The following is a 19,002-nucleotide window of genomic DNA, read 5'->3' as shown; positions in this document are numbered from 1 at the left end:
GAGATATTGTGGAAACCTTTAAAATTATCAATGAAGTGTATGACAAAGATGTATGTGAAGGCTTGTTTAAAATGCAGGAAGGATTGCAAACTCGTGGTCATGGAAACAAAATATTTAAGCAAAGAGCAAGATTAGACATCAGAAGGCATTCCTTTTATAATAGGATGGTGAATAACTGAAACAGCTTCCCAGACTGTGATAAATGCTAAATCAGTTCGAGAGTTTGAAGGAAATTTAGACGATGTATGGAAAAATGAAGAGCAAAGGTTTAATTATACTGAAAAAAATAGGGAGCCTCAATCACAAGTTTGACCACACGACCACAAGATCTGGAAAATGTAATTCAGAGCTGGAGTCACTGGCTTGAACCGGCCTCTTCCAGGAGTCGTCTGCGAGTTTCTGTGAGTGACCTCGTTATGAAACCCTTTAGCTAACACCTGAAGGACTCTCTAGACGTTCAGATGCCATTAGGCAGGTAAAGTTACGGTAGAGACCGCTAGGTCGTCTATGGAGACATTATGCCGGAATGAACAATGAAGAGCTAGTGCTGTTGCCACATGCACCATGCACATCTTTTTGAGTCAGGATCGGAGCTTCGACACTAACGGTAACAGACATAACCAACGAGTAGTCTATAATTTATACTCGTTGGACATAACACTCTTGTTTCTAACTCATACCAGACAGTCTCTCGAAACCAAGAGAAGTGATAACAAAAAGGAAAAGTTATATATATATATATATATATATATATATATATATATATATATATATATATATATATATATATGTATGTATGTATATTCTTGTTGTAGATCACAATATAAAGCGTAGATTATAAACCTAAGTAACTTCATGACACGTAAACCACATACCATAGCCTTTTACTTCTTATACAAGCTACGGTGACTGTAAGGCCACCTAAGACTCAAGGACCATACTATTTTCTTACCCTCACCGTGAACACCAGTCTCTATATAGGGTCTTCGGCGACCACGCTCAACAATGTTCCGGAGTCCCGACCGCTTCCTACCTTAGCTAGAGGTGTGTATATGTGTATGTGTGTGTGTTGAGATAATGATCAAAGCACATTATAAGAAGTCTGAGCAAAGTAACCTCACCTTTTTACAGATCTTGCATAGGACTGTCAGGTGGCGGCGTCCAGCAGGATCCCACATTCTATAACAGTACATAACACGCAAACACACGCGCTGTTCCTTCCCGACGGGCCCACTGTGATGAGTAAACAACAGTCTTGCTGTTGCGCAGATGGAAGCGGTAATCTGGCGCGGGATTTTAAACACACACACACACACACACACACACTAAGGCTGCAAAAATGTAAACTTTTGATATCTGCTGTATAATTTATTTGTAATTTGTTATGCCTTATATACAGAAAACATTTCAAGCACACTGAAAAATGAAAAAAAAGTCATCATTAAACAAATGAATAATAATAATAATAATAATAATAATAATAATAATAATAATAAGCTAAAAGTAATATACCCGAATCATGATTTAAACACGAAAGGTCAAGATATACAGTTAATATAGAAAGAAACAAGACAGTCATCTGGGAACACACACACACACACACACACACACACACACACACACACACACACACACACACACACACACACACACACACACACACAAATAAAAAAAAATGTTTACAATATACTTAATAATTTTCCCTTTGGCCTCACAAACTTCACATTTCCAACACTCTTCCTTTCATTCCTTGATTGTCTCAGTCACACACAGGAAACTTACCTAATTGGAGAGAAGAAAAAAAGAAAAAAAAAAAAATAATAATAAATGGAAGGTAGGATGTGCACTGGGCAAGCATCATGAGCAGCAAACATACAAACATACAAACACACTATACATATAATACTTTTTTTATATATATATACATTCTTATTTACCGACACTTTCGAGGGCGTTGGGTGGGTGTTTGTGTATGTATGTGCATGATTGGGGCACAGTAGCACACAAGCCTCACCCTCAACCAGACCACACACAACACACACACACACACACAACACTAATACATACAACAGATAGCCTTGTCATATACATTTATATATATAATCTATTCATTTATGTACTTTTATCTTGAAGGCATGGAATGTGACTACAGTACACTGGTAAAAAGTCTACACACACACACACACACACACACATATGAAAAGGAAAGAGAAATGTTAAATGAGTTGAGAAAGGAGGCTTTGAAAAAAAATGAAGAGAGGACAGAAGAAGAGAAGAAAGAGTTTTTCTGGAGAATCTTGGATATGAGACTGAGGAAGTGGTTCATAACCCAGAAAAGTACAGCAAGAAAGGACTAAAGAAACTTACATATGAGCGAAATGTAATGTATTCCAACATAAATGGAGTGATATCGGGGATTTTAGAACTCAACGATTACTTGAGGGACAAGAACCCAGATATTGTGGGTCTTACTGAAACAAAACTGAGAGAGGGAGAAGACCTGATGAAGGTTGGAGAAGGAAATATAACGTTTGGAAAAGAAATAGAGTAGGTAAGATGGGAGGAGGAGTGATGTTGCTGGTTAAAAAAGATATAAAGGTGGATCAAGTGAAAAAAGGTATGGGAAAGGCAGAAGTGCTAAAGATCAGAGCAGAAACTAATGAAGGAAAAAAGAGGCACTACATAGTGGTGTACGTACCACCTAAGACAAATGCATGGTCAGTACAGGAATATGAAGAAATGATAAGTGATACAGGAACATGTCTGGAAGAAATGTTGGGTGGCTGTGAACGAACTATAATGATGGGAGATTTTAATTGTAAAGAGGTGTGTTGGGAGGACTGGTCAATGGAAGGATCAGAGACAACATGGGGAAATACACTATTGACACTGGCAATGGAAAATGTGTTAACTCAGTGGGTCAAAGAAGATACTAGGTTTGGAGGAGAGGGAGCATCGTCAAGACTGGACTTGGTCTTTAGTACAGAGCCAATGGTCATTGAGGAGATGAGGGTGGAGTGCCCTTTAGCAAAGAGTGATCATGCAGTTTTGGAGTTCAAGGTGATAGACGAAGAGAAATCTAGAAGAAATGAAGAATATAAAGTGGGAAGATGGAATTATGCCAAGACAGATTTTGGAAACCTAAAGAAATTCTTTCAAGAGACAAATTGGATGAAATTCAAGAGTGCTAAGGAGCAAATGAAAAGTGGAAGGAATTTATAAAAATATACAAAGAAGGTGAGAAAAATTTGTACCAATAAGACAACATAGAGAAGTTGGAAAGCAGGACTGGTTTAACGATAGATGTGAAAAGGCTAGAACAAGAAAAGAGGATGCATGGAAGAGGTGGAGAAGGAAAAGACGGATTAAGCAGTGGGAAAGTTACAAAAGAGCAAGAAATGAATATGTGTTGATTAGAAGAGAAGAAAGAAAGAAACAAGAAAAGGATATAATTGATAAATGTAAAGACCAACCAAGGCTTTTTACAGACATGTGAACAACAACATCAAAAATAGAGAAAGTATTGAAAGTTTAGAAGTAAATGGAGTATGCAGTGAAGATCCCAGGAAATGGCAGAGGCTATGAATGGATGCTTTCGGAAGGTATTCACAAAGGAGACTGCTTTTGACAAACCACTGGTAATGGAACAGAAAGGGATTATGAAGGAGTTTCAAGTAACTGTGGAGGAGATCAAGAACATGATGGGGAGTTTAGAAGTGAGAAAAGCTGTGGGACCTGATGGGGTATCAGGATGGATTTTAAGAGAATGCAGGAGCAATTGGCAGAAAAAGTTTGTGAAGTAATTGATGCCTCATTAAGGGAAGGTGTAGTGCCCCAAGACTGGAAAAGAGCTAACATTGTCCCAATCTATAAATCAGGTAACAAGAGAGACCCATTGAACTATAGACCAGTGTCACTTACAAGTGTGGTAGCTAAGATGTGTGAGAGGGTGGTGAAGAATAGATGGACAGACTTCTTGGAGAAAAATGACATACTTTGTGAGTGTCAATTTGGTTTTAGAAAGGGCGTTCATGCACGACAAACCTGATATGTTACTATTCGAGGGTGATAGATGTAATACAGGAAAGAGATGGTTGGGCTGATGGAATATATCTGGATTTAAAAAGGCCTTTGATAAGGTACCACACCAGAGACTGATCTGGAAACTTGAAATGGTAGGAGGAGTGCATGGCAGTTTACTAAAATGGATGGAAGACTTTTGGTAGGAAGAGAAATGAGAACAATAATTAAGGACAGACCATCAGAATGGGGATTGGTGGAGAGTGGAGTTCCACAGGGATCAGTGTTGGCACCAGTAATGTTCGCAGTCTACATAAATGACATGGTGGATGGGGTGTCCAGTTATGTGAGCCTATTTGCAGACGATGCAAAATTGTTAAGAAAAGTGAGATGTGACAAAGATTGCGAACTACTCCAGGAAGACTTGGACAGAATATGGAAATGGAGCTGTACATGGCAAATGGAGTTCAACACGACAAAATGCAAGAAAATAGAGTTTGGCAAGAGTGAAAGAAGAATCAGGAGTATGTACAAGATAGGAAATGAAGACATAAAACCAGTCATGAAGAAAAAGACCTTGGGGTGACAATTACCAATGACCTATCGCCAGAGAGACATATAAACAAAATAATTGGAGAAGTATTGAACTTATTGAGGAACATAAGAGTGGCGTTCGTATATCTAGATGAAGAAATGATGAAGAAAATAATTACTGCAATGATAAGACCGAGGCTTGAATATGCAACAATACAGTGGGCTCCGAACTTAAAGAAACACATAAGGAAACTAGAGAAAGTACAGAGGGCTGCAACGAAAATGGTGCCTGACTTAAGAGATTTGACTTATGAAGACAGACTGAAAAGAATGCAACTTCCAACCCTGGAAAACAGAAGAGAAAGGGGAGACCTGATAGCAATATACAGAGTGATGATTGGCATGGAAAAAATGGATAGGGAAGATCTGTGTATGTGGAATGGAAGAATGTCGAGAGGGCATGGGAAAAAACTAAAATGGCCACTTATAGGAGAGATGTGAAAAAATATAGCTTCCCTCATAGAAGGGTGGAAGCATGGAATAGTTTAGACGTGGAAGTGGTCAACGCAAGGAATATTCATGATTTTAAGAAAAAGCTGGACATTAATAGATATGGAGACGGGACAACACGAGCATAGCTCTTTTCCCGTATGTTACAATTAGGTAAATACAATTAGGTAAATACACACACACACACACACACACACACACACACACACACACACACAGTTTCCTTTCATTCTAGAACACATTTTTCTCCGCCACTTCCTCAGCCTGCACTCATCCTGGGGACTGAGTTAAGTGCCCCTGGCTTGAGTCTGTGGGGCTGAGTGCAGTGGCCAGGAAATAAGGGGAATTGAGTATAATATGGTCAAGCTGGGTATTGAATAACAGAGCAGAGTCAATGGTACCTTTCTCAGTTACTTACACTGTCTTTTCTTTGTATTCCTTCCTTGTTTTTTAATCTCAGCTTTCTTCTATACAGAGACTGCCACAAGTGCCTGAAGGCTTTGTGGAGCTTCCCTTATTTGCTTATGCATTCTCTTCTGTATTTTTCTGGACCTCTTTCTAATCATCCTTCTGTTCTCTTGCTCTTTCATTCATAATAGACAAGAGCATTTAGACACAAACTTCATGTATAATCTATGCATTTCCTTCTTATTCTCCTCTTTTATTCTTCTTTTCCAGCTCTCTTCTGTATCTTTCCAGACCTTTTCTTAATTATCCCTCAGTTCCCTTGCTCCTTTGTTCACAAGAGACAAGACCTTTCAGACACGAGCTTCATTATGTAATCTGATGTTTTCCACCTAACCTATCACACTGTTTCATTTTCCCAACTGTCAGAAGAATAGACATCTTGTTCCTAAACATAACATTCACCTTTTTCTTTCAATGGGAGTTCCATAGTGGCAAACAGAAACTTTTCTTATTTTCAGTCACATTTCACCACAGACGACTAGCATGTCCTGAATTTCCTTCCTCTATACGCCAGCAGTCACGTAACTTCCTATATAGCCTCTGGAAGAACTCATGACACCAGCCACACAATGACACACACACACAGCGACACACATCACTACAGCTACTCCTACACGACTTCCTCTGCAAGTTCACAGAACCACTTCATCTCCACACAAATACATTTGAGCACCTGTATCTGTAACCTGTAACTTCCTGTATAGCCTCTGGAAGCGTTCAAGACAAACACAGGCACCCACTACTACTATGACTACTACTACTACTACTATACAACTTCTTGCACTAGTTTCCATAAGCAGATCTGAGCACTTGCATCTCCTAGCTCCCCCACAGGAAAGACACCTGACAATTGTGACCTTAAAGCAGGACCCTGAAGGAAAAGGAGAGGGCACAATGTAAAGTCTGTCTCTATGAATTCCTCCTTGAGCTCTGCCCTCCAAGGTGGTGGCACTTGACTGTGAATTCTGCATTGGGGTTGTCCTGGTATACTGCGAGAAGCTTGGCATTGGGGTCCAGGCGGCGGTTACCTGAAGGAGACACAGGATGATTAGAGGAGTTGGTGAGGGATGGTAGAAAGTGTTACTAAGAAGCCTTCAGGTCCTTGTTAGGCTGTGAAATGGAGGCTGAAAGAATGTGGAAAGAAGAGAAAAGTCATGTTCTGGCTGGGATGTGAAACAGAGGGTGAAAAGAAGAAAAGAAGATGCTATCATGAAATGAAAGAGAAAAAAAGAAGAAAGAACAAGGATGGAAAGAAAGTCTAGTGGTGGTGGTGGTACAACCACAAGACATAAAAATAGATAAAAAATGGAACATTATTTTGATAATCACATGCAGAGGGGAAAAACTACATAAAAACAACAAACATAGAGCCTTTTAGATATCACAGAGAGAGAGAGAGAGAGAGAGAGAGAGAGAGAGAGAGAGAGAGAGAGAGAGAGAGAGAGAGAGAGAGAGAGAGAGAGAGAGAGAGAGAGAGAGAGAGAGAGAGAGAGAGAGAGAGAGAGAGAGAGAGAGAGAGAGAGAGAGAGAGAGAGAGAGAGAGAGAGAGAGAGAGAGAGAGATACTTATTATTACACACCGATATTTCCTCCCTGCTCGTGTAGTGCGTGCTGCTGGAGAGCATTCTTGAGTGAGCCACTGAGGAGACAGGCAAGGTACTGGGAGGAGGGAGTGGAGGGTGGGAGGTGGCGGGGAGGTGGAGCATTGCCAGATGGAGGTGAACCACTGACTCCACCCACACTGGATCGCTTGTACTGCTGCTCCCTCCGCCCCTCCACACGACGAGGGTTCTCTGGCAGCAGTGTGAGCTCCTCGATAAACCTGTCGAGGAGAAAGAGGTGGAGTGTTGTTATAGCATTTCTCTCTTTTAGTTCGCCCTTGTAAGCATCAGAGTTATCAGGAGATTAAACATAAACAGATACAGCAATTTCATCAATGAGTAGTAGTAGTTGTAGTAGTATTGGTAGTAAAAGTAATTAGTTTGTGCAATTGGTATTTTGTCCCTCATTCAGTTCTATCCCCAAAACATGACTTTCCAGCACATGAAAAAAAAAGTTTCTGGAGTTTTTACATGCGCTCAACCTTCTTCTCTCAATAGTTTATACTGTTATAGGCTGCAGATGTGTTGTCTATACTTGCTGATTGAGTCATGTAGGTAATGTGAAAACAGGCTGGCAGAGAGAGCAGGAAAATGGGACACGTGTTTTCAATGTGCTTTTCATCCAAGGACTTGTACAACCAAACAAAGAGACAGAGAAAGGCAAGAATATTAAGACCCTCAACTATACAAAGAGGAAGACAGAGAGAAGAACATTAACACCTACATCTGTTCATTAAGTAAACTATACAAAAGAAAGAAACAGAGAGAACACATCTACTCACTTTGTCAACCACCAGAGAGATGGAGACAGAAGGAAAACATTATTATTCCATACACTTCCCTTGGTCAACCACATACAGAGACAGAGGAGGAGAAGGCTATCACTGTCCACATCTACTCACTTGGTCAGGAGGTCACCTGCCGTCATACGAGAGTTCAGCTTCACCGGGTAGTTGATCTTGTTGAACTGTGGCGCTGACACCCTCAAGATTCCCTCCTGGTAGTCCACCTCATTCTCAATTGGCCGCTGAATGGTCTCCTTACTCTTGCGGGACAGCAGCCGACGCATCTGTGAAGGATGTGCATGTATTAAGACACTTGTATTATGCTTTTGAATTTTGCTTTAGGATTAGCACCTCAGTGGGCCTTTTTCCACTCTTTTGCTGCCTTTACTGAATCTGAAACTGTGTATTACTTTTAACTTTCATCTATTCCCCAAGTCTCTTGTACCATCTCTAGCACCTCCCTCACTAGTCTGTTCTCTTCTCTTCGTCCTTAAATCCAATTCTTCCCTTTATTCCTCTTTTCCAGTTTGATGTCTCTGAAAACCATTCCTGTATCAAATAAACCTTTTCTTTTTCATCTCCTATCCTCATGCACAAGCCAGGATAACTTCTTTCTTCTCACAATCCAGTACTCTCTTCTGCATCTAATCAATTAAATTACCTTCTCTTTTTCACTCTCATGCACCAGCCAGGAGCCCTAAGTGTTCTGCCAGTACTCACAGGTGTGGTGTTGAGCAGCTTGAGGGCCTCAGCTTGGTACTGGCGCCGCACTTGAGCCACCAGTCTGTGTGGCACCGTCCACAGCACGTCACGGTATTTGATGAGCATTTGAGTCAGCTGTGTGGTGATGCTTGCATACGTCATCTGAGGGAGGAGACGAGGCATGTGTGAACTCGATGTACTGAATGTATTTTTTGAGGGTAGAAGATTAAGGGAAAGACAGAAAGGGAGATGGAGGGATGAAACTGTGGTAGAACTGCAATGGTAGGGAGTCATAGAGAAAGATGCAAGGGCTAGAAACAATAGGAAGAGATTTGCACATGGTGCCAATCTGTGACTTTTTTCTTAAACTGAATTATTGCAGTGAAAAAATTGTGGAGAACCTGAAAAGGACACTGTAGTCAGGACCAGGGAAACCCACCTCATGGTTAAGCTGCTGTTCCTTGTCCTCAGAGCGCAGGTTGAGCTTGTGACGAGGGCTGGGAGGCAGAAAGATGTTGGGCGCCACGATCATTGCCACATTGTACAAGGACATCTTGTTGGTGGCCTGGTAAGTGACCACCCTTGCACACAGGTCCAGGAGGGCGTACAGGGTGTCTCGGTGGGGTGTGGGCAGCAGCAGCACCAGCATTGTGAGGGCCAGGACACGCTCACCAATGTCTGGGATGCCTGGGGGATGTAATAGAGATGTTAATAGTAGAGGTGGTGGTGGTGGTGGTTATAATTAGTAGTGATGAGCAAGGAAAAAAGTACTATTTCTTTTTATTCATAATGTAAGAAGAGATTCTTTTATAATTTATAAATATATATGTCAAAAAAGGTCCCATTGAATTTACTGTCCTTAAAGAGTATTATCAGAAATGCTTATCCATAATTTTTTGTTGGCTCTTTGTCTATTTTTTGTGTATATATATATATATATATATATATATATATATATATATATATATATATATATATATATATATATATATATATATATATATATATATATATATATATATATATATATATATATATATATATATATATATATATATATATATATATATATATATATATATATATATATCTGAACAAAACACCCAAAGACACAGAACAGAGGACAACACAAAAGCTAACACACAACCCAAACCTTGAATTCTACAATTACAGAACACATACGGTGGCACTTGTAGAAGGCCGGCGTGTAGGCGTGGGTGAGGAGAGGCTCTGGCAGCTCTCTAAGGAAGGTCTTGATAAGGGCAGCGATATCATTTGGTGTGGCGTTCCTGAGGGCTGAGTCGGCAGTGGCAGGATCGCTGTAGAAGTGTGAGTCCAGAGTGCGACGTAGCTGTTCCGTTTGTGACCTGTGGTGAGAGGGTGGTGTGAATTGGCTGATAGATAGATAGACTGATTGATTGTAGTGTGATAGATAGATAGCTAGAATGACAGATAGTGGTGAGAGGTGGTGAAACTAGACTGACAGATGGATAGATTGTGACTTGATGATGAAAGTGATGAATATATTATAATACACTGATAAACTGACTTTAGTGGATAACAATGGAAAGGGTAGAACAGAAAGTAAAAAAGAGGCACAAGGCTGAAAAGATAACAGATAGATAGATAAAGATATTTAACCGCATATATCAATGAAAATAATGATGAATACACTGATATGAGATGGATACTAAAGTTAATGAAAATATACGACAGAGTGGGAAACAAATAAATAAGGAGAAGATATGAATTACAAAGAAAACGAAGAGATGAGAAGAAAGAACATATCAAACAACACATGAAAGACAAAGGAATAAGCAGCTGAATAGCACAAGGTAGAGACACTTCAGAAAGACATAAAAAGACTTGCACATTAACGAAGAAGCTGCACTGAGCCTCACCTGTGTCCCGGCACTCGCATGATGCCTTCCTGGTGCAGCCCGTGTCTCTCCAGCTGCCACGCCATCTGAGACACACGCCAAGGAAACGAGAATATTAATTGCCTCAGAACTTTTAAGGTTGAGTAATGAGAATAAACGATCGGCAACAGAAGAACAAACAGTGGTAAGTGTAAAGGTATATTGAAGGTGAAATGTAGTGGGAGAGAAGAGATGGGTTGTCTGTTCCTTTATTCAAGTTATTCATAAGAGTAAAGTTTGAATTCCATGACGGACATTACAGTGTTTCAGGTTCAATGAGATGTACTAGTCAGGGCAATACTAGGTGATAGCTTTTGTTGTTCTGATTACACAGAGGAAAGATGATGATATGAATGCTTTAAAATATGAATATAATATTAAACCGATACATAAACAGCATGGAAAAGGAGAAAGAAGAAAAATGTGGGCATGTAATCAGCTAATCAATCTAAAACATAAACATAAAAATATAAAAGAAATATGAACATTTCCTCTTCACTTTTTTGTATAGACACCCCTCCTACAGTGAGGCGAGCAGGGGACCCTCACCTTATAGAAAACGAGCGGCACGCTGGCCTCGAGGGGGGACTCCGGCAAGAAGGTCCTGTCCCGCTGCAGCAGACTCTCCAGGGCCGCCGCGAACACCCCGCTCTCTGTGGATCCGTTAGAGCGGTGAGTCACGTGAAGGATATGCAATAAAGCAGAGCAATACAGTGACAGAGTTACGATGTGGACTTATTGAGTTGTAGTACATTATTTTAACGTTTTCCTCTTGTTTTTTTTTTTTTGTCTTTTTTACAGATCAAAGTAATGAGTGAAGTAAAAATGTCTCTCTCTCTCTCTCTCTCTCTCTCTCTCTCTCTCTCTCTCTCTCTCTCTCTCTCTCTCTCTCTCTCTCTCTCTCTCTTTCAGATCAAAGTAAGGAGTGAAGTAAAAAAAAAATTCTCTCTCTCTCTCTCTCTCTCTCTCTCTCTCTCTCTCTCTCTCTCTCTCTCTCTCTCTCTCTCTCTCTCTCACCTTCCTTGGAGTGTTTCCTCTTCTTGACCTTCCTCCAGCGGTGGTGAATGTGGTGCTCGGTGAAGAGGATGTCCAGCTCCAGAAGGGCAAGGGAGTTGAGCCTCTGTAGGTCCGCCTCATCCAGCCAGTCTACCCGCGTCTGGCCGCACCGCCCCGGCTCCAGCACCAGATCCTGCAGAAGGGAAGACCGGGCGTGGCTCAGCTCAGCGTAATGACTTAAATGTGGTTCTTAGAGGACTGGTTCAAGGTTGGAGGAAGAAGTCACATAGGAAGAAGAAAAAAAAAATGAAAAAAAAGGACAGAAATAACCGGAAAGAGAGAGAGAGAGAGAGAGAGAGAGAGAGAGAGAGAGAGAGAGAGTGAGTGAGTTTTGAGGTCCTGCTTGGTGACGTGAGCATCCTCCACCTCACCACCAAATCGTCCTTTTCCCTCCACCCTCTCCTCTCCATCCACTTCGGCCTCTTGCCTCCACTTCTACACACTTCCTTCTCATTTGCATTTTCTTTCTCCTCCTCTTCTTCCTACTTCTACACACTTCCTTTCATATCTTGCATTCTCTTCTCTCTCTCCTCTTTTTCCTATTTCTCCTTCATACTTCTTTCTCTCTCTCTCTCTCTCTCTCTCTCTCTCTCTCTGCAATTTCTTTTTCTTCCTCTTCCTCCTCCTCCTCCTACTCCTACACACTTCCTTCTCGTCTCTAGCATTCTCTTTCTCCTCCTCTTCTTTCTACTTCTTCAACACACTTCCTTCTCATCTCCTACATTTTCTTTCTCTTCCTCTTCTTCCTACTTCTACACACTTCCTTCTCATCTCTTGCATTTTCTTTCTCCTCCTCTTCTTCCTATTCCAACACACTTCTCTTTCATCTCACGTGTTTTCTTTTCTCCTCCTCTTCCTACTGTTCCTATACACTTCCTATTCATCTCCTGCTTTACTTTCTTCTCTACTTCCTACTACTCCTACACACTTCCCTCTTGTGTTCCTTCTCTTCTTCCTCCTCCTTCTGATTGCTCACCGGAAATTCCTCCTCCGGGTCTTGCTTCCCGACTCTAAATCCAAGGTCTGCAGAGGAGGTGGAGCGCTGTCTGTTCTCCCTGTCCTCCCGCAGCGGCCGGTTCTCCCTCTCCTCCCTCAGCGCCTCCCTCGGATGGTACACTGAGAGGGACTTCCGTATGTCACCGCTAGAGGCTCGCCTGGTGTCCTGTAACAGATGGGAATGAGGGTGTCATGATGTGTGTTGTTTGTGTGTGCGGGTATTGCTGCTGCTGCTGCTGCTGCTGCTGCTGCTGCTGCTGTTGTTGCTGCCACTACTACAACAACAACAACAACAACAACAACAACAACAACAACAACAACAACTACTACTACTACTACTACTACTACTACTACTACTACTACTACCATTGATGATAATAATGTTGCTACTATTACTGCTGTTTGTACCGATATTATTGATGTTACTACTGTTGTTGGTGCTACTGCTGCTGTTGCTGTTGCTGGTGCTGCTGGTGCTGGTGCTGCTGCTACTATTGCTACTACTACTACTACTGTTATTACACTACTGCTACTACTACTACGATTACCATCACTATTACTATCACCACAACCACTATCACTACTACTACTTACTATTATGACTACAACAACAACAAAAACTATTACTACTACTATTTCATACTACCACCACCAACACTACCAGCACGCACCGTGACGGCCTCAGTATCCTGGCGCTGGCGGGGCTCGAGGGGCGGGCGCTTCTCCTTCTCCTTGCAGCGGGCATGGGGGATGTAAACAGAGCCGAAGTAGCGGTAGTTGAGCACCTGCACCTCTGTAACACGAAGGACAGGGCTTACTCCGCGGTATACACTCTCGGTCTTATATTCTCAAACACTACTCTGTTTCACCTCCACTATATCAAAAGCCTTTATATGAATTTACACGAGTTTTTAAGGTATTTTTACAGTTCTACAGGAAGAGTGACAAGATTTCGACATTATTAACTAGAGAAACACTCTTGAGAAATCCCGCGAATCGTCTTTGTGGCCTTGAAAAATAGTCGTTGTGAGAGCAAAACGTTTCTGAATATGGGCCTAGGACTCTCTCTCTCTCTCTCTCTCTCTCTCTCTCTCCGTGGTCATCTCCGGAGGCCTTTGGGAAGAATTCATAGGCGCCTTGCTTTGATGAGTGAAAGTTCTTGACGTCCCTGGCGAGATCCCTGGCGTAAGACCTCTGGCGCCGCAGCTCCTTGCCCTTGGTGATCCCCGGAGCGACCTTGGGCAGTGTGTCGAGGGACGGAGCGCGGTACAAGTGTGGGGCGGGGTCGTCAATCCATTGGTTCCTGTGTGGGGGGAGGGAGGAGTTGATACAAGGGAGCGTTAGGTAGTGGAGGAGTGTGTAATTCACTGTTTGATCTGCTGCAGTCTCTGACGAGACAGCCAGACGTTACCCTACGGAACGAGCTCAGAGCTCATTATTTCCGATCTTGGGATAGGTCTGAGACCAGGCACACACCACACACCGGGACAACAAGGTCACAACTCCTCGATGTACCTACTCACTGCTAGGTGAACAGGGGCTACACGTGTGTGTGTGTGTGTGTGTGTGTGTGTGTGTGTGTGTGTGTGTGTGTGTAGAAACGAAGAAAAAACACACACACGAACCTGGAGGGTGTATCACTGGGGAGTGTGTCTCCTGCCGGCGACAACATGGGGCCTGGGGACGTGGGTGTGTGGGTGGCGGTGTGTCTCCGGCAGGAAGGTGGTGGGGCCTGGGATGGAGGGGGAGGTGACGAGGGAGTGGTTGCCGGAGTCGAGGGAGCCCCTGGAGCGACTGAGGTAAGGGTCCACCCATGACTTCGGATGTGGGTCTGGTGGGGTCCTTGGCGGCGACACGGAGTCAAGGGAGTCAGGAGTGGCGCTGCGGCTGCGTGTGCCTGTGCTGGAGTTCTGTGGGGGAGTGAAATGGATGGAGTGAGTGTTTGTCTACGAGTATAATGCGTGCCTGTGTTGGTGTTCTGTGGGGGAGTGAAGGAGTGGTATGGATGGAGTGAGTTTTATCTACGAGTATAATGCGTGCCTGTGTTGGAGTTCCGTGGGAGAGTGGAGTAATAGGATGAATGGAGTATTAATTCATAGCAATGGGTGAAGGTGGAGAGTAGGAATTGGTTCTCAGTGTGGTAGATGAACGGAGTGGAGTCATAAATCAAGTTGTTAGTGCTGAGTCATTAGGGAGCTTTAAAAAGAAGATAAGACAAATCTATGGATGTGAATGATTGATGCATATTGGCAGGCGTGCTTCATACAGGGACTACCACGTGTAGGACTGATGGCTTCTTGCAGCTTCCCTCATTTTCTTATGTTCTTATGAGTGAGTGAAGGGAAAGTCACGGGAAAGTTAAATGACAATAAGTGAGTGACAGGACAGACTGAGTGGCTATCTGAAGGAGTGGCTGAAGATGGTGAGTGAGTGGAGGGAAAGTCACGGGGAAGCTGAATGACTGTAAGTGAGTGGCAGGATAGACTGAGTGGCTATCTGAAGAAGTGGCTGAAGGTGGTGAGTGACTGGAGGGAAAATTAAAAGGAAGCACGTGACTGAGTTTGCTAAATGACGAAGAGATTACACATTTCTTATTGTTGTATGTTAAGAAGAGAATACTGGCCAAGAAAAACAAAAACGAATGAGCAAAAAGGTCCACTGAAGGGCCATCGAGGGAATCTTCATCTGGTTCAACACACACTCACGTCAGCGTTGAAGAAGCTCCTGATGTCTGGCTTCTGACGCTGCTTCTTTCTCCTGATGGTGGCGTTGACAGTCCGCACACGCCGCTTCAGGGCCTCCTCCTGCGTGAGTGAAGAGGGAGTCAGTAAAATCAATGAAAAAGATAACAACAGCGGAAACAAAATCATCAGGTAAGAGTAAGAGAGATCACGGAGGTTCTTCTAAAGACTTATATTCGTATTTTTTGAGGTTAGGATAAATTATGAACGAGAGATAAGAAGGATTGTTTTAGTTGTCCAAGATTTAAATTTCGTATTATCAAAGCTAGATGAAAATACAAACAGAAGGAAGGAAAACATTAGCGTGTTATTTGAGAAGGTTTGATTTAGGTGAAGTTAAGTTACGTTACGTTAAGTTACAAATACACACAGAAGCAAGGGCAACATTAGCACGTCAAGTTAGGAAAAATCAAGTTAAGTTAGACTAGGTTAAGTTAAGCAGAAACAAGGGAAGCATTAGTGTGTTGAGTTTGGTAAGGTCAAGTTCAGTTAGGCCATAGGTTAAGTTAGCTAGAAGTCATATCAGGTTAAGAATCCAGACAGAAACAAGGGAAACTAGCGTGTCTGACCTGACGGGGGTTCAAGGTGCCCAGGAACTTGCTGAGAGTCACGTTGTCCTCTGAGAGTTCCGAGTCTTCCTTGACGGGGATGCCCAGACCCTCCAGGAAATTCTCGTCAGACTCCACCTCTTCTGCAGGAGCGAAACAAGAAGGGGCGTGAAGATACAGAGGGAGAGGAGGAGTGGAGGTGGTGGAGGAGGGATATATGCAGAAGAATTTTGGATTTGTTTTGAATTTAACCTCTCTCTCTCTCTCTCTCTCTCTCTCTGTGTGTGTGTGTGTGTGTGTGTGTGTGTGTGTGTGTGTGTGTGTGTGTGTGTGTGTGTGTGTGTGTGTGTGTGTGTGTGTGTGTGTGTGTGTGTGTGTGTGTGTGTGTGTGTGTGTGTGTGTGTGTGTGTCATGGTAAGAATTTCTAGATTGCACTACACTAAATAAACTCTCTCCTTGTCACGATAACAATTTCAATATTACACAACACTAAACCTACTCTCTCTCTCTCTCTCTTACGTACCGTCATGGCTTCGTCCCTCCTCCTCCGACTGACACGTGGAGTTGGATGAGCGACGGCGATAAGTAAGCACCTCATTCCAGTAATCTTCCATATCCACCCCTGCGTTTGCCTCCATCTTGTGACTGACTGACTGATGGAGCTGACTAAGGGAGAGGTTCCAGGCAGACGGGCACAGGCGGAAGAGAGATGATAGACTGACTAGGTACAGATGAGGAGGTGGAAGGCGAAGTGATATGCAGGACAGCAGGAGGGAATGGACGGGACGGGAGGTGGATGGAAGGGACGGGAAGGGAAAGTGACTGTAAGGAAGGGACGGGAAGAGACGTGAAGGGATGGGAAGGGAAAGTGAGTGATATGTAGAGGGTTGATGAGGAAAGAGAGAGAGAGAGAGAGAGAGAGAGGGAGAGATGGAGAGGATAAAGAGAGTGAAAGGACTTGGACAAAAAACTGCGGTTAGATTATGATTAGGTAGAGAGAGAGAGAGAGAGAGAGAGAGAGAGAGAGAGAGAGAGAGAGAGAGAGAGAGAGAGAGAGAGAGAGAGAGAGAGAGAGAGAGAGAGAGAGAGAGAGAGAAGGGAGGGTGGGGGACAGGCGTAGATCAGGGCAACCCCCGACTCTTGCCACGTGAACAAGTAATTACAGGTAAGTCCTCATCTTGCACCTGGGAAGAAAAACAAACAGCTTAATAATAATAATAATAATAATAATAATAATAATAATAATAATAATAATAATAATAATAATAATAATAATAATAATAATAATAATAATAATAATAATAATAATAATAATAATAATAATAATAATAATAATAATAATAATAATAATAATAATAATAATAATAATAATAATAATAATAATAATAATAATAATAATAACAACAATAATAATAATGATGAGTAAAATTACTTGAATGGAAGAAGAAGAAGAAGAAGAAGAAGAAGAAGAAGAAGAAGAAGAAGAAGAAGAAGAAGAAGAAGAAGAAGAAGAAGAAGAAGAAGAAGAAGAAGAAGAAGAAGAAGAAGAAGAAGAAGAAGAACACCGCCCCCCCAAAGCATTACGTAAAGAACCATAACACGTAAAAACACAAACACTTTCCCTATCACTGATAGACTCACTGACTCACTCACTCGTTACTCATCCCACAGTACTTTCCCACACTCCTTCCCCCCCCTCACACACACACACACACACACACACACACACACACACACACACACACACACACACCATAAACCTCTTTCATCTAATCAGACAAGGAGGCATTTCCCCATTAACACGAGAACATGCAACACAAAAGAACACAAAGAAATAACAAACTGATAAACCAACACACACACACACACACACACACACACACACACACACACACACACACCTTCCACTCTTCAGTAAACGAACAGAAACTCCATTGGCAATCATTTCAGACTCATTACATCTGGGTCTTATCAGCTGCACACGTTACCTCCCCATCAACTCTCCTCTCCCCCTCCCACTTCCCCTTGTATCTTCCCCCACCCCCCGTCACCTATCTCCCGTTATCTCAGACCCTCCTCCCTCAATACTCTGACTCCATCCCTTCCCTCTCCGTGTAGACCCCCCTCCGTACCCTCATCTCTCGTCCCTCCATCACCTCCCCACTCTCGATCCCCGGTACACCTCGCAGCAAGGTGGAATTCTGAAGCAGCGGGTACTCTCTTCTACTTCTCGCGCTTTTTTTGCCTCCTCCTCCGCCTCCTCCTCCTCGTTGTTTCTCTCCAAGGACGGCATTTTTTTTTTCTTTTCTTTTTTTATGTGTGCGCATGTGGTGGAGACCGATAAAAACAAAGAATAAATATGCAATACTGTACAGGCGTCAAGAGGGTAATCTAATCTGGTGTCAGAATAAGATCGTGTTTGGTTTGTGTTTTCTTTTTAGTGTGTGTGTGTGTGTGTGTGTGTGTGTGTGTGTGTGTGTGTGTGTGTGTGTGTGTGTGTATTTTTTCAAGCGTTAATATTTCAGATACCTGTGTTCGAGAAGTGAGTAAGATTTCTAGTTTAGTTTACCATCACTCGGCCAGGTTTTGTATAACGGTTCACACTTGTCAAGTCTCAATGTGCTTTATGTGACATCAAGCAAAATATAAGAAAAAAAGAAAAGAAATGAATAGATAAGTAAATAAACAAACAAGCAAAACAAAAAACAAAAAGCTTTCCCTAAAATAACAACATAACCGTTCTTCTGACCCCCCCCCCTCTCTCTCTCTCTCTCCCACCAACCTTGGCTCCCCTCCCTCCTACATTAAAAAAAAAAAAAAACACCAACACAGCAAAGATAAGAGGAGAGAACTGCGCCAAAACAATGACAAATGAAGGACAGACAGTGGCGGTGGAGAGGCCTGGGACGTTAAGTGTGAGAGGGGAGAGAGCGAGGAGAGGGCGGGATGAGGGAGTGAGAGAAGAGTTGAGGGGATGAGGCAGTATAGTGTGAGGGAGGAGGAGGAAGAGGAAGATGAGGGATGGGTGGTGGAGGAGGTAGAGAGAAGTCTATGTGGGCTAAAGGAGGAGGAGGGCGAAGAGGAGGAGGATCACTAAAGATCACAAAGAAGGAACAAGCAACA

General features: G+C 42.6%; 2 protein-coding genes across 2 annotated transcripts in view; both read right to left on the bottom strand.

The window, feature by feature from the left end:
• Positions 1-5,603: 5,603 nt before the first annotated feature.
• Positions 5,604-19,002, bottom strand: part of LOC123509684 — a 155,216-nt gene continuing 141,817 nt past the window's right edge. The window contains 17 exon segments of the mRNA XM_045264160.1: positions 5,604-6,560; positions 7,112-7,353; positions 8,035-8,201; positions 8,638-8,781; positions 9,059-9,306; positions 9,802-9,986; positions 10,521-10,585; positions 11,088-11,191; positions 11,556-11,727; positions 12,571-12,756; positions 13,262-13,383; positions 13,685-13,893; positions 14,216-14,239; positions 14,241-14,500; positions 15,296-15,394; positions 15,901-16,022; positions 16,403-17,063. Of these exon segments, the coding sequence (XP_045120095.1) occupies positions 6,442-6,560; positions 7,112-7,353; positions 8,035-8,201; positions 8,638-8,781; positions 9,059-9,306; positions 9,802-9,986; positions 10,521-10,585; positions 11,088-11,191; positions 11,556-11,727; positions 12,571-12,756; positions 13,262-13,383; positions 13,685-13,893; positions 14,216-14,239; positions 14,241-14,500; positions 15,296-15,394; positions 15,901-16,022; positions 16,403-16,517 (2,583 nt within the window). The 5' untranslated portion in view covers positions 16,518-17,063 and the 3' untranslated portion in view covers positions 5,604-6,441.
• LOC123509686 overlaps positions 17,762-19,002 on the bottom strand; it is an 18,451-nt gene continuing 17,210 nt past the window's right edge. The window contains exon 2 of the mRNA XM_045264162.1: positions 17,762-17,780. The gene's annotated coding sequence lies outside the window, so the exon portion shown is untranslated. The remainder of the gene's footprint in view (positions 17,781-19,002) is intronic.

This window comes from Portunus trituberculatus, chromosome 27 (genome assembly GCF_017591435.1).
Source record: "Portunus trituberculatus isolate SZX2019 chromosome 27, ASM1759143v1, whole genome shotgun sequence".
NCBI lineage: Eukaryota > Metazoa > Arthropoda > Malacostraca > Decapoda > Portunidae > Portunus > Portunus trituberculatus.
This window is presented reverse-complemented; position numbering and strand designations above follow the sequence as displayed.